This window comes from Onychostruthus taczanowskii, unplaced genomic scaffold (assembly GCF_017590055.1).
Source record: "Onychostruthus taczanowskii isolate IOZ18803 unplaced genomic scaffold, ASM1759005v1 scaffold142, whole genome shotgun sequence".
Lineage (NCBI taxonomy): Eukaryota > Metazoa > Chordata > Aves > Passeriformes > Passeridae > Onychostruthus > Onychostruthus taczanowskii.
In genome coordinates this window covers 725418-749422 of record NW_024498597.1, presented here as the reverse complement: position 1 = coordinate 749422, position 24005 = coordinate 725418, and the positions used below count along the sequence as shown (strand labels likewise).

Below are 24005 nucleotides of genomic sequence, written 5' to 3'. Positions count from 1 at the left end.
AGGTGTCCTGTGGAGCTTTGCTGTGTCCGTGCCACTGTCTGAGGGGCCTGTGTGGCCTCGCTTGGCATCTTACAAGCTCTGCAGTCTGTACTGAAGTGTCAGCAGCAGTGGCCCCTGGGGACAGCCCCCTGCTCCCCTTGTGCTCAGTCCCTGTGCAGTGACTGTCTGTGTGAGGGGCTCCCTGTTCTTGGCCTTTAACCTTCTCCAACTCTTTCTTCCAGATCTTTGGACCCCCCTCACTTATCCCTCAGATATTTACCCATGGAGAGCAGGTATTGTCCCGCTGGCGTTTCTCTCATCCTTCCTCACGGAGCTTTCTGAGGCCAGCCTGGACACCTTGGCAGGGTGTGAGGTGGGCTCTGGGGTCTGCCCATGCCAGGCCAGCAGGAGGAGGAGAAGGAAGAGAGGAGGAGGAGGAGACAGCACTCCTTACCCAGGCACTGCAAGGCTGCTGGAGAGCTTGAGTCCTGGGCCCAGCAAGGGCTTAGGGACTGTCAGTTTTAGGGGGAAAGCAGATGAACTTCTTCAGCCAAACCTCGTGGAGCTCAGTTGCCAGTGCTGGGCAGAAACAATGTCCTTGTGTGCCAGGAGAAAGAAAGGGCCAGGAGAGATGGATGTGGGCAACACGGCCAGTGTCATCATCTCTCGCCTGTATTTCAGAACAGTCTGCTCTGGGCTGGGTCTGGTTTGACCTGGCTGAGCCTCTCCCAAGACCAAGTTTGCCCAGCAGCTGCCAGGGGAGAGCAAGGCAGGGCTGTGGGCAGGAGGGAGGAAGGGGGAGGGGGCAGTGGGAGAGCTGCCCCTGCCCTGCTCACCCCTGGCCACAGCCGAGCCCTCTCCTGGCCCTCCCCAGGGATGGGGCTGGGGTGGATTCTGAGACCTACCCTAGGCAAGCGTGGGGGCTGTCCCCCAGCCCACAGCTCTCCCCTGCTGTCTCCGCGTGTTGCCCACCGAGGAGTAAGCGTGCCCTGGCTGGGGTATCCCAGCTGTGCTGGGACAGGGGCCCTGGCAGAGGCTGCACTGGGATTTTGGCCACACGTGCTCTCAGCAGCAGGACTGGGGGTGTTTCACAGGCACTGCGTTGGTAAGTGTCCCCTACTCGACAAGCTGGGACCCTCTCCCCTCCAAGAAGGGGCCCTCTTCCCTCTCTCAGCAGAGAACCCCCGGGCATCCTCTGCCCAGCAGCACTGACCACTGACCCCTGACCACTGATCACTGTACCTCCCGTCCCCCCTGCCGTGACCGGGACCTCCAGGAGTGGCCGGAGGGCGAGAGCGGGACGGACGGAAAGGGAAGGGAAAAGAAGGGCGGCCGCAGGCAGGGGCTGACTGGGACTGCTGCCCTGTCCCCGTGCAGGCACCCGAGCCGGAGCTGGGGGAGCAGTACGAGCCCGTCTGCGACTCCACCTACAGCGAGGCCGAGTCGGCGGCTGCGGAGGTGCTGGACCTGCCTCTGCCCAGCTACTTCCGATCCCGGAGCCACAGCTACCTCCGCGCCATCCAGGCGGGCTGCTCCCAGGAGGACGACACGGGCTCCGTCCGCTCCATCTCCCCACCGCCCACGGGCAGCCTCAGCGGCAGCAGGACCCTGCCCACCAACAGCAGTGAGTGCAGCGACGTGCGGGGCCGGCGGGGACAGGGGACACGGCTGTCACTGCCTGGGGGCTGTCGACCCGCATCCCCAGCCGTGACTGACGATGACTTTTGAGGCGTGTGAGGGCTTGCTGTGTGCCCGAGGGGATGGACAGCGGCTGGATGTGGGTGCTGGAATGGCAGGTGGGCTCTGGGTGCTGTGTCAAAGGAGGTGTGACCAGCAGGTGAAGGGAGGAGATTCCCCCTGCTCTACTCTGCTCTCATGAGACCCTTCCTGCAGAGCTGACGCCAGCTCTGGGGTCCTCAGCACAAGAAGGATGCGGAGCTGCTGGAGCAACTCCAGAGGATGCTATGGAGATGATGCTCCAAGGGCTGGAGCCCCTCTGCTCTTGAGATAGGCTGAGAAGTGGGAATGTTCATCCTGGAAAAGAGAAGGCTCCAGGAAGGACTTAGAGGTTAGTGAGGTGCTTGCACAGGTTGCCCAGAGCAGCTGTGGCCTGCCCCATCCCTGGAAGTGTCCAAGGCTGATCAAAGGTTGGACAGGGCTTGGATCAACCTGGTCTAGTGCAAGGTGTTCCTGCCCAGGACAGGGGTGGGACTGGATGAGCTTTAAGGTCCTTGCAACCCAAACCATTCTGTGACTCTGTGATGACACATAGAGAGAACCCAATATCCCTAGCTGTGGGGTACAAACAGATCTTGCACTGAGTTTCAAGGCACCAACAATCCTTCCTAAACCCCAGAGCCCAGCATCCCTGTGCTGAGCCATGGCAGCATTTCCATGATGCTCCAAGTCACTTGATCTGCATCATTTTGCATCATTTTCTGCAAGGCAACCTGTGCCCTTCCTGGCTCTGGCCAGTCCCAGCGCTCCAGATGGGACTCAGGTGTAGCACAAGGTGTGAGGAGCTGAGAGGTCCCATCCTGGGGATAATTTTGGGAACTGGTTAGCAAAGGTGATACCTTGGTGTTCCTGAACATGGTGGTGCCTGTTCATGGTGCAGGGCAGATGGCAGAGCAGGCAGGAGGAATGCAGAACCTCCCCAGGGCTGTCTGTGGAGGCAGCCATCCCATCCCCATGGGACCAGGGTCAGGCCCAGCAGGATGGGGCCTCTCAGCACCAGCTCTGGCACCAAAGGGGTTCAGAGCAGCCTCAGCTCATCTGCTGTGGGCAAAGCTGCTACAGCATTGGGATGGGATGAGCTGTCAGTGGGAGACAGCACATCCCAGCTCTGGGTAGAGTGTGGAATGGGGAGGAGGCACTGCAGCCTTCCTGCCTGGCTGCAGGCCATCCTCTCCAGGGATATGGGCATGGAACATCTCCCTTCAGTGGTCTGAGCTGCACAACCATCCCAGTCAAGGTCCACAGGATGAGGAAGTAACTGGAGGACATCCCTAGGAGGGATGGGCTGTTTGCTCAGCCGTGTCCCTCCTTCCTGCCACCCTCTCTGCTCTATTCTGTCCTACACTCCTCCCACCTGGCTGCCCCTGTCCCACAGCCCTCTCCTTGCTGGCTCAGCGCTGCTGAGCTCGGTGCTGCCACAAGTCCAGGCTGACACCGGGCAGCAGCAGCAGGCACAGCACAGAGGGAGCTTCCAAAATGCCTGGGTGCCACCTCTCTCTGACATGACCCAGCACAGTTCTGCTGGTTCCCAGAGCATCCCTCAGCCCTTCACATTGGCTGCTGGGTCTTGGGGAGGGAAAAGGTTTTGGGGGAGGATTGAGGAGCAGAGAGAAGCATCTGTGGTTGTGCATGCACAGGATGTGGGAGGCAGGAGACACATCTGGACAGCACTCACACCTCTAATCAGCCATCTGAGCTCAGTTCCCCTGCAAATCATGGAATTATTTTGATTGGAAAAGCCCTTTAGAATCATTGAGTCCAACTGTTAACTCAGCACTGCCAAGGCCACCACAAACTTATGTCCCCAAGTGCCACATCCACAAATTTTTTGAACACTTCCCAGAGATGATGACTCCACCACTGCCCTGGATGGCCTGTGCCAGTGCCTGAGCACCCTTTCCATGAAGAGCTTTCCCTAGTATCCAATCTAAACCTCCCCTGGTGCATCTTGAGACCATTTCCTCTCATCCTGCACTTGTTACGTGGGAGAAGAGCCTGACCCCCACCTGGCTGCACCCTCCTCTCAGGGAGTTGTAGAGAGTGAGGTCCCCCCTTGAGCCTCCTTTATTGCAGGCTGAGTCCCTCAGCTTCCTCAGCTGCTTCTGGGGCTCCAGCTCCTTCCCCAGCTCCATTTCCTTCCCTGGATACGTTCCAGCCCCTCAATGTCTTTCTTGTCACAAGGGGCCCAAATGGACACAGCACTTGAGGTGCCTCACCAGTGCCCAGCACAGGGGAAAGTCGCTGCCCTGGTCCTACTGCCACACCATGGCTGGTACAGGCCAGGTGTCATTGGCCTCTTGCCCACCTGGGCACACCTGGCTCATATTCAGCTGCTGTCAACCAGCACCCCCAGGGCCTTTTCTGTGCATCCCTGAGGCTCTAAGTGCCTGGTGGTGTAGGAGAGGGGCCTCCCACCAGCAGGTGGCAGCTTGGTGGCATCAGGCTGGACACACGGGGAAAAGTGGGTGCACTGTCACCTGCAGGTGTAATGGTCACTCATGCTCCACGCAGGGCTCTGGGATGAGACCATTAAGAGCCCTGACCTAGACATATCCCAAGGACACCTTCCTTCATCCAGCATCCCTGCACCAGCCCAGAGCAATGGGGACCACCATGCTTTTGTCTGTGCAGGGACACATCCTAAAGATGCACCAGCAGCAGCAGTTCTGGGGCCAACACAGGCTTCTTGTTCCTTGAGGGCCATGTGGGGGTTAGATGCTGAAGCAGAGGGATTCGGGCACTGTCAGAGGGCAGGAGGAGGGGCAGCAAGCTCCATGCAGGGTGTGTGGGGAGCACGGGGGAGAGCCCTGACAGCTGTCACACCCCTGCCACGCCAGTTCCTCCCACTAATGCCTGTGTCACCGGCACATTACAAGGCAATTAGCTCCCGTTTGACAGCCAGCGAGACAGATGATGAGCTGCCCTTGATCAGCCTTAAACAAAGCTTTGTGCCTTGCACAGCCGGAGACTCAAAAGCCCCAGTGGAACCTATTCCTCTAATTGCCAGGCGTGCAGTGACAGCCGCGCCCGCTCCCAGCACCACAAAGGGCTCCCCAGCCCCAGCTCCTGCTTATTAGAGGCAGCTCTGGGAATTCCTTGTTTAATAGACTGCTTGCAATGCAGAGCAGACTATTTGATGTCCAGGGGAAACAGGAAAGCAGAGGTGAACAAGCAAATACAGCAGGGAAAACTCACACCAAGCCAGTTCTGCTCAAGCTCTTCCCTGTCCTCCTTGTGCCATCTGGTAACAACACTCTTGCTCACAACATCCTACCCTGGCATTCTGCAGCCTGTTCCTGAAAAGCTCAGGTGTCCAGCTCCTTATCCTCTGTCCAGATCTCTTGCAGGGAGGCCAGGGCTGCGCGTACCTTGTGCCTTCCATATACCAGAACTTTTCCAAGCCCAGGGTGGGCAGGAGAGCACTACCTGGGAGAGATACTCCCAAACGTCAGGACAGAACGACTGCCCTCTGTCTCCCACCTGCTTCCTGTCTTCTTTGTATTGCTTTTGTTTCCCTGTTTATGACTAAATTAGAGAGCTGGCTTCCGGGCCCATGGCTGTGCTAGGAAGGCACACAGTCCCCTGGCATTGATGCTCTTGCAGGGGTGCAGGGCTATGCTTAGGAGGAAGGACAAAGTGCCTGCACCACCGAGGGCTGGCTCACTGTGGGATGAGTTTCCACGGCTTCTGGAAAAGTCGTGTATCTTCCTCCTCCTTCTCCTCCTCTGTGTGCCGTGATCCCGGGCTCTGTGTAGGCAGGAGATTTCTGTTGCACTCCTCTTGGCTGTCATGGCCTTCTCTCCTGTGTGGGGAAGCAGCAGCAATGGGAAGGCACAGGGAGCTCACACCAGGCCAGGAGCCATCACTCAGCCAAGGGCGAAGCACCACTGCAGCCCCTCGCTAATCCCATCGGCCTCAGCTGACCCCAAACGGCCTTTGGGAGGGACTGCTATCACTCCCTTCAGATTTTCTCCTTCTTTTTGACCTAGATTTCACGTTCCAGAAATAGCTTTCTCTGACATACAAGCAGGAAAGGGATTAGAGGGAGAGTGTGTGTGTGTGTGTGTGTGTATGTGTGTGCCAGGGAAAGATTTCTGTTGCATGCGCCATCAGTGTTTGCAGAGGAAAAAAGGGCACGCACACACATTCTGTGATGTATTCATGTGTCTGTGAGACAAAAAAAATTCATGACAGCTGTTTCTGTCCACATTTGCCAATTCATTTTTCACCTCTGATCTTTCCCATGTTATTATGGAAACTCCACCACCGCCCTGTGCCCAGCCAGCGCTCCCTTTTCCCCCAGAAGCCGTGCCATAGCCACAGCCCCGCTCTCAGCTCCACCCCCAAACCCAAACCATCCCTGTCTTTATGTGCCTGGTGCTCTTTGCTGCCAGGTTTCAGCACTCCCACAGGCAGCACTCGGGCTGTGAGCTTGCTGCCTGCTGCAGGCACGTGGCTGGCACACAGAACCAGCTGCAATGGGTTTGAGCCCACAGAAATGCTCAGGTCCCTAGGAAGGGGAGAGCTGCAGCCACACTGTGGGATGCTGTGCTAGCACAGACACAGGAGGTGAGCACAGCTCCAAGGTCCTGGTCCTGCCTTCTCCCAGCAGGGACCATCTACAAAGGAGTAGAAACAAAGGCAGCTGCCAGCATTTCCCTTTGCTGACATGGTCAGAAAGACAAGTCCTTCTTGTTGCTTGCTTTTATCAGCTTTGATAGCAGGAAAGGGAGTTGGTGCTGTTCCTCGTGGGAGAGGAGAAGCCAAAGCACCAAGGGGTGCCTCAGCTCACTCAGAGCCTCTGGGAGGGCAGCACCGGGAGTCCATGCACAGTGCTGTGCTCTGCCCGTGAGGAGAGCTGGCTGGAGGGCAGTGTGCCAGGTACACAGACTCCTGAGGCCTCTCCTCAGGCAAGGGGCCTGGTGGCATCCCCACGTGCTGGCCGTCCTTGTGACCCAGGTGAGCACAGAGCTGCCCTGACATCAGACAGTCACAGGTGCCTTTGTGTCCCCTCTTTTGGTGATGCTCAGCCCTTCTGCAGCTCCCCATGGCCACAGGGCTTGTGCCATTGCTGGGGAAGTCCCCGCAGCAACCAAGGACAGCCTTAGCTGAGACAGACACACGTGTGCCAGGAGAGCAGGGCTGGGTGGGGTTGAGTGAGGCTCTGCAAACAGCCTGGAGCATTTTCAGGATGTCAGACAGTGCAGGCAAATGAGGGTTTCTTTCTGTATGGCTTGGTTTGGGTTGCTTTTCTTCTCCTTCACGCTTTCCCATTATCTTTTCCATCTACCTAGTGATGACCTGGGTATTTCTGAGGGTTCAGGAAGAGACTGGCAGTTCAGAGCTACCTGGGAGACCCTGAACTGAAAACAAGTTTCCTTTTTTCCTTGGTAGGCAGCGGAGTGGGGAGGCCCTAGGCTGAGGGGTCCCAAGGCTCAGGGCTGACTCTGTGACCAAATTCTCCTTCAGCCCCATTGTGTTGCTGCTTCCAAGAGCGGAAGCAGCAAATCCGCAGCGATTCTGTCGCTGAACGCCGAGGGCGGCGGCGGCTCGGTCCTGCCTGAGGAGCCGGCAGCACTTGAGCTCAGCGCGCTGTTTCCCACGGCGCTTTGATCGCTCCTTGCTGCAGACCAGCCCTTCTCCGAGTGCTGGGAGCCCAGCGAGCCATCAGTAAATCCCAGCACCGAGGAGTGATGGTAGCAGCGAGGGGCCGGGGCAGCACACGTTCTGCTGGCAGGAGCCACGCGGCCCTGCCCGGCCCAGCACCACCAGTGCCCGCACCACGCTGGGCTGGCAGGCACCCGCTGCCCGTCTCGGTCAGACGCCACACAGAGCGACTCCGGCCTCGCAGAGCTGATCCCAGCCCCGGTCCAGGGGAGCCTTGTGCTCATCAGCTCCATGTGTCAGCGCAGGATCTGAGGGATAGAGCTGAATGCTCCTGCAGCACCCAGCGCGGCTGTGCCCGGGGCGCAGCCCCGGGTGGCTCTGCCCAGCAGGTTCTTCCCGCAGCCCGCACGCTGTGCCAGCACTGCTCCCCTCCATACCTCTATCCTCCATCAGCCCTGCTCTGGCAGCCCTAGGGGAGGCACAAAGCACAGCCTCAACACACCGCCCGCACCCTCTGAGCCTCCTCTCCCCATGCCCAGCGGGGCAGAACTCCACCAGCAAATCTGGGACCGGGGAAAACACCCAAAAAGGAAACCTCCTCGTCCCACTTGTTCACTTTCCATGTATTTTCTTCTGCACCGGAGGGTTCCTCTCGGCGATGCTGCGGGAGGTGCGTGGCGGCAGCCCTGCGACCCTGCACCCGCCGCCCACGGGGGTCCCACCACGCCCGCTCCGCGGCTGGAGCGGGGAAAACGGGAGGGCTCTTTCAGCCAAACCCGCGTTTGCGCGTGGGTGGGACCGCGGCCGCCCTGGGGAAGCTGTCACCGCGGCTGCCGCGACAAGGAGACAAAGCTCCCGCGTGGGGTGGGAGCGGCGCCCGCTTTGTTCAGCAGCTCTCGGCTCCCCCCGCGGTAGCGGTGCTGAGGCAGCGGCCGCCGCCGCCGCCCATGTCCCCTCTCGGTAGTACCGGGGGTCCCGAGGGTCCCCCCGCGTGTCCGGCGGGGCGGAGGGACCCGCGCGGCCGTGGGTGGGCGGCGGGGCGGGCTCGGGGCGGTGCCGGTGCCCGGGCGCGGGGGTAGAAGCAGCAGCTGGTTCTCCTCCTGTGAGCGATGAGGAGCTGCAGTGCAGGGGAGAGCGGCGGGCGGGCGCGGTGAGTGCGGTGGCGGATCCGCGCGTCTCCTCCCTTCTCCAGCGGCGGCCGCACGAGCAGCCGGAGCGGCCCCGGACCGCGAGCGGCCCCGCAGGCGGCTCGTCCTCCTCTTCCTCCCCTCCGCGGGACCCAGGCCGGGCCGAGCGCCCTCGCCCCGCGCCCCCCCCGTCTCTCCGGTCCCCTCCGCCCCTCTTTGTGTCTCCCATGGCTTTGTGTCTGGAGCTCCTCAGGCAATGTGAGTGACCGCGCGAGCGGGGGGCCGAGCCGGGCCCTGCATGGCTGCGGGCGGGGGTGCCGCCCCCTCCCTCTCTCCCTCCTTCCCTCGCTGCTGCCGCTGCTCCGCCGCTTGCCGGGCCCGCCGCCCCTTCCGCTTCCCACGCGCGTCCCGGGCCTCCATGGGAGCGCCGGGGCCGCCCCGCTCGGCTCCGGGCTGGGCTGGGCTGTGGGGGCCGCTTCATCCTCCTCCTCCTCCCCCGCATGTCGCCTGCGCCGCGGGGAGCCGGGCCGGGCGGGGGTGGGCGCTGCCCGCTGCCAGCCCCGCTGTATCAGTCCCGGGGGCCGCGCGGGGTCAGGCCGGTGCCCGGCCCGGTGCTTCAGGCCCTTACGGAGTCTCTGGGTGCCGCCGCAGTGAGGGAAGCGGCCCTTCACAAAATGGGTTCCCCGCCGGGGGACACGGGCCCTTTCTTTGGAGAGGCGTTCGGATTCTTCCTCCCCTGGAGAAGAAAAGGGAATTGTCTGGGCGAGGCACGGAGCTGAAGGCTGACATTTCGCAGCGCAGCGAGCTGGCACCTCCCGGCCAGAGCTGGCTCTGAAAAGTCTCTTTTTTTAGCCTGGGAGAACAGGTCCTGGTTGAAGGTACCTGGTGTGGCAGCCCAGCCTCGAGCCCGCCCTGTGCAGGAGTTGAGGCTGAACCCCTCGGGATTTAATCGCAGGTGTAGCCCGGCTTTAGTGTGCCTTGCAGGACGGCGAGGATGTTACGGTTGGTTGTGAGCAGTCAGTAGATGTAGCTTTTAATTTGTACTCCAGTCTTGATTGAGAGGCTCAAAAAGGAGGATTGTTTGCAGGATGCTGTTGGTAGGGCTAATATTTCTTATTCTGCAAAGACCTTGACCGCAGGTTGTGCAGGAAATGTCTTTGAGATGAGAATGGAATTAGGACCTCTGAATCCTAGTCTGTAGCTTGTCACTTGGGGGAGGAAAAGAAGAAAAGGGAGTTAAAAAAAAAACTCCACAGCATGTGGCATTGAATCCTAAAATAAATTCCAATCATGTGGGATGATAACAAGCCAGATTGCCAAGTCGAGTAAGTTGGCAGACTTGATTCCAGAGGGTCCAAATTACTTTGCTGGTAATTGCTCTTCCAACAGGCATTTGGTGCTGTGAAGTTACATGTTCTTGAAGACGTGGAGAAAATTGTAACTATTGGTCAAATTCAGTCTGTTTGGCTTTCAGATAAGTATTGATGGGTGTTTGCACCCAGATACTTGGAGGAGGGTTATCTGCAGAATTCATCTGTTGTTGGCAGGTGTGGAAAACCTAAAACCTCATATTTAAGGTGCAAATGCCAAACTGCCACGTGCTAATTTTGCATCTAGATTGCTACTTCATCCCACTTCTGTCATGGCAGTGTAACTTAGGGGTGCAGCTGAGGGCCCCAGGATCTGGGGAAATGCTGGGATGTAACTATTGTGCACTGTGCCAGACTGGAAAGGACAAGGAGACCCTGGGCAGCAAAGGTGATAACGGAAGAACTTGGTTTCTGTGAAATGTGGGCTGTCTGTCCGTAGAGTCCAGTGGCCAAGCGCAGTGTGCTGGGAGCCCCACAGGTCCCTGTGTGGAGATGTGGCCGGTGTCCCAGCACATGCTGCCAGTTTGTTTTGCTCACAGCCCTGTGTGTCAGTGGTTGGGTGCTTGATCTGTGTGTGCGATTTGGGTTTGTGGACACTTCTGACTGCTCAGCTCAAGAATATTCTGCTGCTCCAGCCTATGCACAGGAGACCTGCTGCTCTGTGAGCGTGTTCCTGGCCGTGTGTGCTGCCAGGGCAAGAGAACTTTGAAAGCTTTTCCTGGGTAACTAATGACAGCTCAGCGTTTACAAACAGCTGTGTGTCAGTTCTTGTCTCCTGTATGGATTTTCTTGTTGTTTGAGCCCAGACTGGGGTGGTCTGGAGCGAGCTAGTCGCTGGACTGCGTGAAAGTCACTGTGGCACTTTAATTTTTCTAATAACCCACTTCACGCACACCTGCAGAGGGGAGCCTGCAGAGTCACGGTACAGCAGGGCCTGGTTGTGCCTCTTCAGCTGATACTCTTGCCCTGTGCAACCTGCACAACAGCCTCAAATATTTTTTAATGGATTGAGGAGACATAATTGGATTCAGAGCAGTGCAAGTTACAGGGACATATGTGAGTTGGAAGGATTAAGGCTGTGCAGGCGGGTGGCCTTGTTCAAGAAAAATCCCCTGTAATTTCTGCAGTGAAAAGTTGTCAGTGTGTTTTCTATCAGAGCAGATTTAAAAGGGAGGGGAGCAGTGCTAAGTATGATTGCTGTTTGCTGTGAAAGGCGATTAGAGTTCAGGCGTTGGATAAAGTTCTGTGAGGGCTGGAGCTGGGAATGGTGAATTTGGGTCTCTCCAGAAGTGCTCATGGAAAAAGGAGTTTCTTTCCCTTCTCTCCTGGTCTCCCACCTGGAGAGAAGTGGGGTGCAGTATGACACCAGGGTTTAACATAAGCTTCATTTAAACAGGCAAAAGTTAAACTATTTGTAGATGAGCCAGCTTAGGAGAGGAGAAAATATTCAGAAATTGTCCACTTCAATTTGTCTTGCAGAATTAATTAATTAATTGCTGGCCCTTTGGTGCAGATCAGTGCATTAAGTACCAACTTTCTGTCCCCTGGAGAAGCAAGAGGAAACGACTACTTCTCTGCCAGGGTCTGGCTGGTGAATGCAAAAGGCAGCATTGCAAAAGTATTTGTGATTTTCACTGAAAACTGTGAGGTAAGTGCTCAGATCTATCTGCCCACACGAGTCTGGTCTCTAATTAAATGGGCAGCATTAGGTAAGGCAGTCCCAGTGTTTACATGGCTGCTGGTGTACTGCTGGTCTGCAGTCACAGAAGGTGACAAGCATTGCTGGGGAACTGGAGACTGCTCCATTTCTGTAGAGGACAGGGCTGTGGATTGTGCACTGCCAGGCCTCTTCCCAAATTTCTGTACATCTAGGAAGACAGTTGAGTTCTGATTCTCTCCTCCTCAGTGTTGTGGTGCGAGTTGCCAGTAAAGGCAGAGGGACGCATGCAGCTGCTGGGACACAGGCAGGGTACCTGATGCCTGCACAGGTGCTGCAGCATCACCAAAGCAGACAGTGCATGCAGAACTGGGTTATCCCCTCTGCTCTGCAGGGTCTAGGGGCTGAAGTTTCTCAGTTTCTCTGGGAACACCAAGAGCATGAAACCAGTCTCTAAGGTGCCTCAGCCAAGCCAGGCTGTAGCTTGGTGCATCAGACTGCAGTACTTGAAAAGGATACAGTGAGTGTGCATAAGTTTTAAACCTTAGCACTAGTATTTACATCAAGGGTGTGTTGACAGTCAATCTTGTGTATCCCATTTACTGCTCTTCATTAAAACATCCAGGTTTCACTGCAGTGCAAATCTTTTCACTGTGGTGGAATCTTCTCTGAACCTAATTCCAGGAGATCAAAGCTTAAGCTGCTGTTTTGTCTCTCCAGTTTGAAGTTTGACCAAGAAACTTGAGTGGTGAATGTTTGAAAGGTAAATTCTTACCTGTGGTGCTGGTCTGTCAGAGCTGGAATTAAAGTGGAGATCAGAAGTCGCTTACGCCTTTCTGCTGATGCGCTGTCATCGTGCAAGGTGATGTTTGATGAAAGCTGAAAGCAATTTAAGAGTTCATAAAAGGGAATTTTTATTACAAGTTGTTTTCATAAGATTAGTCAAACTTCTAAGTATTATTTGTCTTGTTTTGTTTCTATTCTGGGAGTGGTTGAGATCTACCTGAACAGGGCCCAGCCAGGCATCTGCTGTGTGCAGGAGGGATCTCCAAGCCTAAACTTCATACCTAGAGTGGGCATATCTAGAGCTGCATTGAATTCAAAGTTAAAATTGGGCAGTTAAAGTGTGGATGCTGCACCCCGCCTTAGGCCTTACACATAAGCCAGGTACCTGTATCTGAAGCCAGAGGTGTCCCAAAGGCTGCTGTGGAATTGTCCCCGAGGGAGTGCCCGGCCCCTGCTGCAGGCCCTCGCTGGGAGCCGTGTCCGTGCTTGGCTGCCAGCCTGGTCAGCGCTGCTCTGTGGAGAACAGCGTGTGCAGGACAGGTCATGGGCCTGCCAGGGCTCTCAGGTCACTGGAGTGGCTGCTTTGTTGGGAGCCCTCCTTTTCCTTGTTTGAACCCTGAGGCTTTTCAGTCCCTCAGCGTGCCCCAAACATGGGACAACATTTCTGTGCAGGAACTCTTCCAGGCTTTGGTGCGCTCTGTTGAGCAGCTGCCAGTCTGAGCTGCCACTCCAGCAGCAGGCCCAGGCTGGGAATTCTGGCCTCTCAGCACTGGTGCTCTGAGCACAGCAAGCTCCCTGGCAGTGCAGAACTGCTGTAATGCCCAGCCTTGTACCGCCTGGGCTAGTGCTTTCCTGGGGAGAAGGTGGCTTTGGGGAGATGGATACTGGTGGAATGGAGCTGGAAAACTTCTTCCAGTGCCTGAAACAGTGTTTAGTCTGATCCCTTGAAAGTATAAGGGTGTTGGACAGTGCTTGCACCTCCTGACCTCCTGGTTCTGGACAAAGCAGCAACTTTATTTCCAAAATACTGGGGTTTAGTGATGCTTAGGTTTGCAGCGTACCAAGCGCCAGGCCTTGAGCAGGGAATCCTGGATGCTGGGAAGCAGAGCCCTGCTCACCAGCAGCCTGTTGCCTTGGCCACGGTGCTGCTGCTGTTGGCCTTTGTTCTTGGCACAGGTTCAGTGTCAGCGTTGCTGTCACCCTGCAATCTCCTCGCTGCTGCATGACCAGCAGTGTGGTGCCACACATTAACTTTTATCACTGCTCCTTTGAGGGCCCTGTTGGAGATGAGTGCTGCAGAGCACCCAGGTGCTGAGAGGATGCTGCCAGAGCAGCCCTCCGGGCCCTGCTCCCTCCCAGGAGCTGTTCTCACACGAGTGGAGCACTGAACCAGGCTGGCTGGGAGAATGCTTTGGGGAGGGCAGACGAAAGGCCCGATGGAGCTGCGGCTGCTGCTCGCTGTCACAGCCGGGTGAGGGTTTGCTGAACGCGCAGCTCTGACAGTCACCGGGGCCCTGTGTGCACCCCAGCCAGAAGGGATCCCTGCATTTTGGGTATTCATCTGTGGGATGCTTTAATTCCTCTTTGTAGTGCGTCAAGGACTGATGAAATGTGCAGGCTTAAGAGATAAAAGGGGGAATGTCTTGAGTGACATCCTCAGGGCAGCAGGGCAGGGGCCAAGGACCAGCCTCTGCTCCAGGCAGCCAGCAACACGATGAGAGTACGCTATCCTTAAGCTGTACAGGTTGGACATTAGGAGGAATTTCTTCACGGAAAGGGTGTCAGGCACTGGCCCAGGGACATGGTGGAGTCCCCGAACCTGGAGTGTCCAGGGAAGGACTGGATGTGGCCCTCAGTGCTGTGGTCCGGTGAGAAGGTGAGGAGAGGTCACAGATGGGACTCGGTGGTCTCAGAGATGTTTCCCAGCCCAAGTGATTCAGTGACACCAGGAGGCGGCTGGGCCTCGGGAGCCGTGAGCTGGAGCTGGGAGCTGCCCAGTGCCTGCTTGCAAGATGGGCCCAGAGCGAATTTCCCACGGCTGCACAAACGGCACAGGAGCGGTGTGCTGCTCCGGGGTTCGCAACGGGAGCGGGCGGGGCGGCCCCAAGCGCTGAGGCCGGGGGGTGTCCCGGGGCCGAGGCGGGGGTCCCGGGGCCGGGGGCGGCTCCCGCTCGGCCCCGGGCGCTGCCGTGCCCTGCCCGCCGCCGGGCGCGCTTTGCGGCCGCCGCGCTTTGCAGCAGGGCCGTAGGGCGAGGTGAGCGCCGGCCGGGCCGCGCCGCTGCTGAGGGGCTGCCCGCAGGGCCCGGGCCGGCTCCGACTGCCGCTCCCAGAGCGCCCTTGCTGTGTCAGTGTGCAGGGACACAGCCCAGGCTGTCACCCCCGTTGTCCAGGGAAGGGGATGGGGCACCCTGCGCAGCTGGGGGGGGGCTCAGCCTGGGGAGAAGGGGGCTCAGCCGTGGTTTGGTTGACAGAATGATGTTCGGTCACAGGTTGCACTCAGCCTCGGAGGTCTTTTCCAATCTCCTTGATTCTGTACCACGGTGTGCGGTCCAGGGAGGATGGAGGCACTGTCCTTTCCCCCGTCCAGGCTGTGCTCAGTCCCAGAGATGGCAGTGCCCGCTGGCACCGTCTGCAGTGCCCAGCACGCGCGGGCGGGTGCCCTGAGCTCACTGTGGCACAGCAAGGCAGAGCCCGGGCTAGCGAGGCTGCCTGAATGGAGCAGAACCAGGCCAGCCATCGCTGCTGGTGGCAGCAGTAACTTTGAAGCACTGTTTGCCTGCTCCTGGCAGCGCTATTTGTGCACTTACCTTTGATTTATATTTTTTTTAACGGCTCTGAATATCTTGGGTGTTGAGGGAGGCAGCTCTAAAAATAACTTTAGAGGCTGGTTATTTCCAAAGTCATTTTTTCTGCCTCTGCCTGTTTCTTTCCCTTCTGTAGCTGATGGCTTTTTCTACTGCTGCAAGGCATGGTTCCCACAGAAAATCATGTTTTCTGCTCTGTGCTAGTTCTTGCTCTATTAGCAAACATGCTCTGGGTGTGGGTGATGGTGTGTGCAGGCAGCAGGTGCATGGATTGCAGATCTGGGTGCAGGTGCTGGTAAAGCAGGAGCACAGGGTCCAGAATGTACTAAAACACAAACACAAACCTTTTGAAGGGTCTCCACCATTTGGAAATTGGAGCCACTCAGGTGCAGCTCTGCAGAAGCTGTGTGCCAAAAGGTGTCTCCTCTTTGAACCAGCTGTGTTCAGAGGTGACAGTCTTGAGGAAGTCTCATTGTCCCATTTCTCAGACGTGTGCCACAGAATGGCTCATTTTTAATGGTGAATCCCAGCAAGAACCCCGGTCACTGTTAACTCAAGTTCTGCTGCATGTGAAATAACCTCACCTGACAGATGCAGGGGCTGGTACAAGGGTTATGTACAAAGACTCTCACTTTAGGATTAGGACCAAAAAACACTTCTGCAGAGGTTGTTGAGGGCACCTGTTAAATCTAATTTATCCTAATTCTTATGGTGTGATGCTTTTCAGCATCTTTTTTTTTTCTAAGGCGACTCAGTTTTGGGCAGCTGTGCCTCTTATCACAGAGCAGCTGCCAAGCAGATTGCTGCCCTGCCTCCACATGCCATGAGTGTGCCAGTACCAGGGATCTGTGTGCTCTGCCTGCCCTGGCAGCATTGCATGCCTCGCTTTCCCATGGAATTGCAGGAGAGGAGCACAACTGAGCTGCTCCCAGGAGCTGTGGGAGACAGCGTTACCTGCGGAGGTTTTACCTCCAGTGTGCAGAGCTGCTGTGCTCCAGTGGCTTTGTTGGCTGCTGCTCTCCTTGCTCCAGGTGCCCTGACTTTGTGCTGTGCCTCACACCTTCAAGCTTCCTTTCTTGGGAAGTTTGTGCTCGGCTTGTTCCCGCCTGCTGCAGCTTTTAGGCTGGACTGAGAAAAGAAAAATCCGGTGAGTGTACGGCATGTCCCTGGTGTTTAATGGGCTGAATTCAAGGCCACAGTGGAGGTGCCTCAGGCTGAGAACCTGACTGTGGAGCACTGCAAGCAGCTCTCTCTGGGGAATTCCCAGAGCTGTGTGTTGCTTCTGACCTCTCTGGAGCAATGGAGCAGCTGTCTCATCTGTGGGACTGCAGCAAACGCTTCCTGATCAACCTGCACCATAGGATGGGAAGTGCAGATCAGCTGGAGTCGCACTTGGCACTGTCACGGTGCTACTGGCTCTGGCTGAGATGGCTCCTGTGTGTCTCTCAGCTGGAGGTTGAAAACAAATCAGAATAGATATTCAGAGGGTCCAGATCTTGTCCATGTCATCCGTTCCTAACCCCGGGTGTGCTTCATCCCTGAGGGTGGAGCCTTAGCTGGTGTGAGTCACTGTGCATTGGCGGCCTGGGGTTGGATTCTTTTGTATGTGCCCCCGCACACGTGTGTGCTAATTGTGGAGGCTGAAAGGCACCTCAGCTTGGGTGCTCTGCTCGAGCTCAAGAGCTGAGCAGCCTCCTGAGCGTGCGAGCAGGCTCCAGTGGAGAGGAAAACTCAACACGAGGGGAGATGAAAAGCGATCTCTTGGATCCAGGCTGTGCTCAGCATTCTGTGGCCTGGGAATGCAGCTAGTGCTGTCGTGGGTTTGCTGGTCTAGAAGGGATTTTACATATAGAAATGGTTTGGGGCTCACCTAGCAAGCTAAAAGCAAGCTTTTTGTTGTTACAACCCTGTCTTTTTTATAACAGCTTCTCGTATTTCTGCTAATTACTATGGTTCCAGCCACAAAAGAGCTTTCTTGTTCTAATTGGCCTCCTCCTGTTTCAATTCAGTTGTGTTGCTGTGTCACCATGGAGACAGTCGTGATGTCATGAGATGTGGCATCACTGAAAAGTGGCTGGGAGGCAGTAGCTCATGTTCCCCCTCACCCCATCCACCCCAGTAATCAATAGCTGGAGCAGAAAGCAGAACAGCTCAATAGGCTTCAGGGAAGATATGGAGCTTTGAAATGAGCCTGAATTACAGCTGTGATTTTAAGGCTGTTACCAGAGTGGTGGTGGCAGAAAAGATCTCATATACCCCCCTTCTCAAAACTGTCTCCATTTCCTCGTGTGTCATTGAGCTCACTTAAATTAATGCCAGGAAGCCCCAGATGTCCAGCAGTTGCTGTGGGCCCTGTTGACAAATGCTTGTGGTGCTAAAAACCCAGGCACCCACTGGGTCACATCCTGGGCATAGTGGTGCTGGGCTGGGGGACAGGTACACCGAGCTGTGTCAGCTCTGACATCAGTCAGAAAAGCTGGTGTTGCACCAGGATGGGACTTGGAAGAGCTTTTTTGGGGGCTTCCTGCCTTTCCAGCACTCCTGAGACAGCTGTCTCCTCTGTGGAAAGCACCCAGTGGGGTGAGCTGGGTTATGAGACCAGGAGAACCAGCACTGTCTGTGTGAGCTCAGCAGAGGCAAGGATTTAGCAGAGAACTGGGCTTATTTCTACTGTGGCTTAATTCTACTCTGCCAAAACCATGGGAACTTCCTGTTTCCTGAAATACCATGATTTGTCACCAAAACACTGTGAGGATGTATTCTGCCCTGTACAGTCTTTGCTGTGCATTTGTCTTCAGCTTTATCTTGTTTTTATTGTTTTGTAAGGAGTCTAGTTGAGAGCATGGCACAGTGTACTCGATCCTCTGCCTTGAGCTGTAATAGCCTACTCAAATATTAACTAACTTCCTCCTGATTAATGGGAGGCAGGGTGGTGTCAGTGCCTGGCCTGGCAAGCAGGGAGCTGATGCTTTCCAGTTATTTCTTGGTTTTGATAGAGGGCTTTGTCATACCCATCACAGAAGCTTGTTGCCTGTAACAGTTGTGTTTGTAATGTTTGATATTGGGGGATGGATGAGCAGATTTCCCCCGTTTGTGGGGTGTGTCTGGGTGAGATTGGGGTGCTGTGTGCTGGTCCCACTGCTCAGCAGGGACCTGTGCATGGCACCTGCACAGTTTGGCTGGAGCTGCTCCGGGTTGTCATCTCTCAGGGTTGATGCTTCCTTGGCAAGTGTATCAGCTCCCTTGAGCTTTGCTTGCTTTAAGCAGCCTTGTATTCAGGCAAAAAGGACAAAACTTCCTATAATGTTGAAGCTCAAACAAGTTGACTTTTTCAGTGTGAGAAATTTTTGGCTGTTTTCCTAAAAAGATCAGAACTGTTTTCCAGCAATTCTGCTGACAGACTCATCTTTTTTTTTTTTTTTCCAAATTTTTCTTTTGGGTTGCTGGGTATTCAGGATGAAGGGCTACAACAGCTCTTAGCATGAAGACAAAGGTTTTTTTCACCTTGTCTCTTCCCTTTAAATATTTGATATGCATCCTGTTAGGGGCAAAATGACAGAAAGGCCAGTTGCATTTGAATCATGTTAATTTATAGTGCTGCTGTTTTTAAAGTAGCTCCTGTCTGGCTAAAGATACTAAAATCTGCTTTTTAACCAGCATTGCTTAAAAAAAACAGAGGGTAAGAGATGTTTTCATTCTCTCCTGACACTGGTCACATCTGTCCTGGTGGCTGTAAGGCCATTCCAAGGCTACTTGACTCTGACTTCCAGCACTCAGGTTACTCTAGAGGAGAAAATAACTGCATGAAGGTCTGGGATTGATGCTGTTTGTGGCTGCATTGGGCAGACAGAGGCTGTTCAGGAAAGGAGTAACCTCATCTACAAACTGTGCATGGTTTGTAGGTTTAGCTGTATTGTAGCACGTTTTCCAATTTCAGTGTATGTAGAGAGCTACATCCATGAGGAAGGGTGATGAACTTTCCCTTAATACAGCAAAACAACTACTTCCCAAGTATTTGGAGGCTTCCATGAAAGGCTATGAGTCGCTTGCTTCCTGGAAGAGTAGGTTGCTTCTGTCCTTACTCATGGACTTGTCTAAACAGTTAACCTCATCAAATTCCTTAATTACATGAGCAAGTCTCTGTGAAATTTTTTGTTCTCTCAGAATAGGACTGTGTAGAGTTCCTTATCCCCTAAATTTGAGCCCTAGAGGATTAGCTGTTATCTGCTTTTCCTTGCAGGGCTGCACAGACCCCCCTGGGCTGCAGTGCAAGTGTTTTACCCTTGCAAATGCATTGGGTGATGTCCTTTCCCCTGTGCCAAACCCCTTCCCACAGGACCTGCAGGTTCCTCAAACCCCTCCAGTGAGCTCAGTTGACCTCTGAAAATGAGATGCCAACCAAGACAGGCTGAGTGCTTGAGGATGGGAACAGAATCATAAAACCTAATATTCTGCAAATTAATGTGGTGTTCTGCTGAGTTCTCTGAACTTCAGACCTGTATTCAAACAACTTTTAAAATATGTCTTTGTAGAAGAGGGTCACCTACAGGGTGGTAAACAATGTCCAGACTTAAAAGGGAAGAGTGAGTGGACATTGACAATGTTTAGAGAGTAACTGCAAAAATATGCAAGATAAAGGGAAATGGTGTTCTTGCCTGAAAGATAAAGTAGTGAAAATTGCTACAAGTCTCTCTGGGCATCTTCCCAACACTGAAGTTTCCTTCATTCTTGTAGCAGGAGCTGGTTCAGGGTTGTGACACCGAGTGCTTGTTCAGATTGCCAGTCAAGAGATTGCTTGTCTCCAGGTCCTGGCTTGCAGCAGGCATCAAATTGTTGTGTGTGATCTCTGATAAAGGCTGTAACCAGAACTGCCTGATCCTGTTGCAGCCATGGCCGTGTGTACTCATATACAGGTGATGGCTCCTGCAAGCATCACCCAGAGATGGAGGTTAACAAATATGGATTTGTGCTCAAAGCAAGCTGAAGGAGAGGCTGCAGAGCTGGCAGATGAGTAGAAAAGTGAAGTTACTGAATGTGTGGAAGCCTCAGGTTCCCATCTGGGCAAGCTGCCACATAGAGCAGGATTTTTCCCTTGGTGTCTTTTTTGCCTCTTGGTAACTGGTCAGTGAGTGGTAAAAGAAAGTCCTTCCTGCTGCTTTGGAGAAAAATGTGTTTGCTCTTTGCATTCTCTGTGCTTCTCTATGCCCTCAGCAGAGGGAAGATAGCTCAGTGAGCCAAGGTACCTGTGCCTGAGCTCTTTATACTCATTGAACTCTGTGTACTAATGTGGGGTGAGCCCAGAGTGGGCAAGGGTGGCTCTTGGTTGCTTTTCAGTCTTAAAGATATCCTTGTCCAGCCCATGACAAACTTCAGGCTGTGAATCACTTGTGTGTCAGTAATATTTCCATATTTTAGGCAGACTTGCTGCGCTGTGTGTTGTGCAACACTGTGAGAAACTTTGGAGCTTGGAGGGAAGCACAGCTGGCAGCACTGTCAGACACCTCTGTGTTCCTGGTGCTGAAAGCTGAGCTGACAGTTTAACTCTTTTTGGGCTGACTGGTGCTTAATCCTCTTGGCAGGATTGCCAGAAACTCGGGAATGGCTGGTAAACTGGGAAGCCTGCACACCTGGCCACAGAGACAGGGCAGCCTGGGCTGGTGGAAGGTGTCCCTGCCTGTGGCAGGGGAGTGGGACTGGATGACCTTTAAGGTTCCTTTCAGCCAGATCTTTGAGATTCTGAGTAAACTTCAGAAGCTGTAACCTATGCTTACCCTGTGCCCAGGTTTTCCAAGTCCTTTGAGGTTTTCCTGGAGAGGAAATGTATTCAGGAGGAGGCTGGTCTGTGCTGGTTTGAGAACACCTGTGTGTGCTGTGCTGCACTGTGGGCACACCTGAGCACAGCTGTTCTGCACATTCTCTCTGTGCTCTTGGCTTCAGGTTACCAGCAGATTTCTTTGTTTGAAGGAGTGGTGGCTGCTGTTCAATTGGCCTCCTGTGCTGAGGTTCTCTGAGCCATCCATCTGTACCACAGCTGATTCCTGCCAGACCTGGCCCTGCTCTTGGACCATGGTACTTATGGCTGCCTAGATTTGGAGCTGGCCTTGTGTAACACATCGAGGTCCAGTGCACAGGCTTGGAAGGCTGCCAGTGGAATTCTCTTGCTGGGAAGCACTGACTGCAGTTCTGAACTCGTAGTTGCTGTTTTCCTCCATCTCTAAGTGGGGAAGGTCAGAGTAGGGGTTTTCAAGTAGCTACAGTCAGAATTGTAGGAAGGAAATAGTCCAGCAGAGAGCTGCTGAAGGGGGAACTCTGCATGTTCTGCAGTGCAACTTGTGCATATGGGAACTCTGGTCTCTGCGCAGTTTCTGCATGTTCCAGTAACTAAAAACTGAAGGTAGAACTCCTTTTTCCTCTTGCAGATGAGATTTATGAATAAACTTCTTAGCTGGCTTTGTGGTGAGCTCTGACTGATAAGACAAGCAGGTGAATTTCCGTAGTAAGGAGTTTCTGATTGGGAGGTCTGATTTTTCTAGTATTGATAAAGCACAGTGCTTAACACCTCTGAAATGCTTCCTGGTATCCTTTTAGGCACCAAAGCATGAAAATCTGGGCCCATGTTCTCACATGGGAAATGACTCTTCAAGGGGTGTGATTCCAGCTCTGCACCTGCTCCTCAGAGTGCAGATGCTTTATGGTGTGTGCTGGTGTTGTGGTTGTTTGGTCTTGAGGGGCAGCAGGTGCACGTTGCTCCCTTGGTGGGCTGCACAGAGATCCTCACAGTACTTACTGGCTGGAAGGGGAGCAGGGATGGGTCATCTTAATGGAGGGAAACCTACAATTAGTAGTGGTTTGGGAATTACTGAGGTGTGCTCTCTCTCCAGAGTTCCAGGTTGAGTCTTTTTGTTTGCTCAGTTTGTCTTCTTGTTCCCTGGTACCTTCAGGGAGCCAGCAGGTCAACATCCCTCATCCAGGGGGATGCCAGTGGGACATGGCAGGACAAAGTCTGACTGAAACCTGCCACAGCCAGACTGAGAGCTCTCACACTGCAGAAGCAATTATTGTTCCTTGGCATTGCTCTTTGCACTTTATGGCTCATACACCTAACAGTAACTAAGGATTGTTCTGACCCTTACAGAGAATATGCAGTGTATGGGGAAATCTAAATGCCAAATAACTTGAGGGTTTTGAAACTCCTGGCATCTGGTGTGCAAGAACCAAAGCCTAAAGCACAGTGGCTCATTCTGGCAGGGGCTGCTGAATTAAACCATAAAGCTGTTCTCTGCTTAGATTCCTGAGAGCATTATTCCTCTGATAACAACCTGGATAAGGAAGTGCAGGGTCATTTGCTCAGGGGAACCCCTCTGTAGCTTTAGGAAGTGCTGTTGTGCCTTCCTCTGTTCAGAGTGCTGCATGTATCGAGGAGGTGGGACACAGGTGTCCTGGGATGGAACTGAAGGAAGAAAAGGCAGCCTGCGGAGGCAAGGCTTCCAGCGATCATGTGCATTCATACCCTGTTGAAATTTCCCCCAAATCACGTTTGTGCTACAAAATCACGGCAGAAGTGAGCAAAGAGAAGGCTCAGACTGAAGTCCATACAAATCTCAGAGTGCTTTTAGTTTAGAAGGGGGTACTCAGCCTCCCATTCCATTCTTGACCACTCCCTGAAATGCTGTGTGCATATCTGTGCCTGCAGAGCTGCCGTGCACTGGTGCTCCTGTGGGAAATTTACCAGCTTAGCCAAAACTCCCAGCAGAGTTGTATCGAGATGTTTCCTTCAGCACTGCCATAGCATTGAACTCTGTCCCTGAGTTCTGAACAGGGAGCACTTCTGAAACACTCCAACTGAACAGTCCTGGGGGAGACACTGTTGTGCCAGGCACGTGTCCTGTGCCAGACAGCAGCCTGAGAGGGTGTGCTGGATTTGGGATGTCATCCTGGCTTTCAGGATAGCTGGTACTTAACCTAACGCAGTACTGATTTTTGTATTTGTATTTTGTATTTGTATCGTATTTGTATTTTGTATTTGTATTGTAAATTGGAGCATGCTTGGTTGGGTTCCAGACCTAGAGAAAGCAAGAGTTACCTGGATCTTCTGTCCTTCATGAGTGGAATGTTAACAGAGCTCAGACCTGAGCCCCCCATGGCCCCGCAGTGGGGAGGGGCTGTGTGTCCATCTGGCACCTGGGCATGGGCAGTGGCTGCTCAGCACTGAGGGGAGCCAGGTGCAGCTGGGAGGGAAAGGACCCTGGCTCTGCTGCTGTCCCCGTGGCTGTGACGCTGGTGTGGCAGTGCAGAGTGCTAGCACAGTTTTATGTTCTGTATTCTGCCACCCTAATCCTGGGCTACTCTTCCCACTTTTCCTTTGAGCTCAGCAGTTCTGACTGCGGTCCTCTGTCCATGGATGCCATCACAGGAATGCTGGCTGTGTTACCTTGTGCAGAACACCTGTGTTGGTGCTGGAGCCCTGCCAGCGCTGCCTGCCTGCTGGGAGCTGCCAGGGCAGACACATCCTCCTGCAGCCAGGACGCTGCGCTGGCACCAGTTGGTGGCCTGATGTGGCTGAGGTGACTCACTGCTGTTACACCCTCTCCCCACGGATAAGGCATTCCTGCTACAGGGAGAAGGAGGCCCGGCTTCCACCAGGCTCTAGAGCAGCTGAGTCAGATGTCTTGTCAATTAATGTAATTAGCAATTAGCTGAGGAAATACCTCCTGTAACTGTCTCCTCAGTTGTGTCTGCAAGTGGCCAGAGTAGCAGGGGACAGTCCTGTGGTACCCAAGGGAGGTGGCACCTCACGGATTCTCCCAGGCGTGTTGCCGCAAAGCTGCTGACATTGCAGTCCATGGAAATTTCCTGATGGAGATGATGCAAACTGCTGTGAGCTTGCAGTGAAATAACCCTGCAAGTGCTCTGCTGCTCCCTCCAAGCCTACTCACAT

At 54.4% G+C, this 24005-nt stretch overlaps 1 protein-coding gene across 6 annotated transcripts in view; it reads left to right on the top strand.

The window, feature by feature from the left end:
* Positions 1–24005, top strand: part of DLGAP4 (DLG associated protein 4) — a 61612-nt gene that overhangs the window by 13584 nt on the left and 24023 nt on the right. For 3 of the 6 annotated variants that reach the window (XM_041398210.1, XM_041398207.1, XM_041398209.1), the window contains 2 exons: positions 222–272; positions 1357–1603. In XM_041398210.1, coding sequence (XP_041254144.1) covers positions 222–272; positions 1357–1603 — 298 coding nt within the window. Of the gene's footprint in view, positions 1–221; positions 273–1356; positions 1604–8461; positions 8709–24005 lie in introns of those variants that run through there. The other 3 variants (XM_041398208.1, XM_041398211.1, XM_041398212.1) reach the window with 3 other exon arrangements.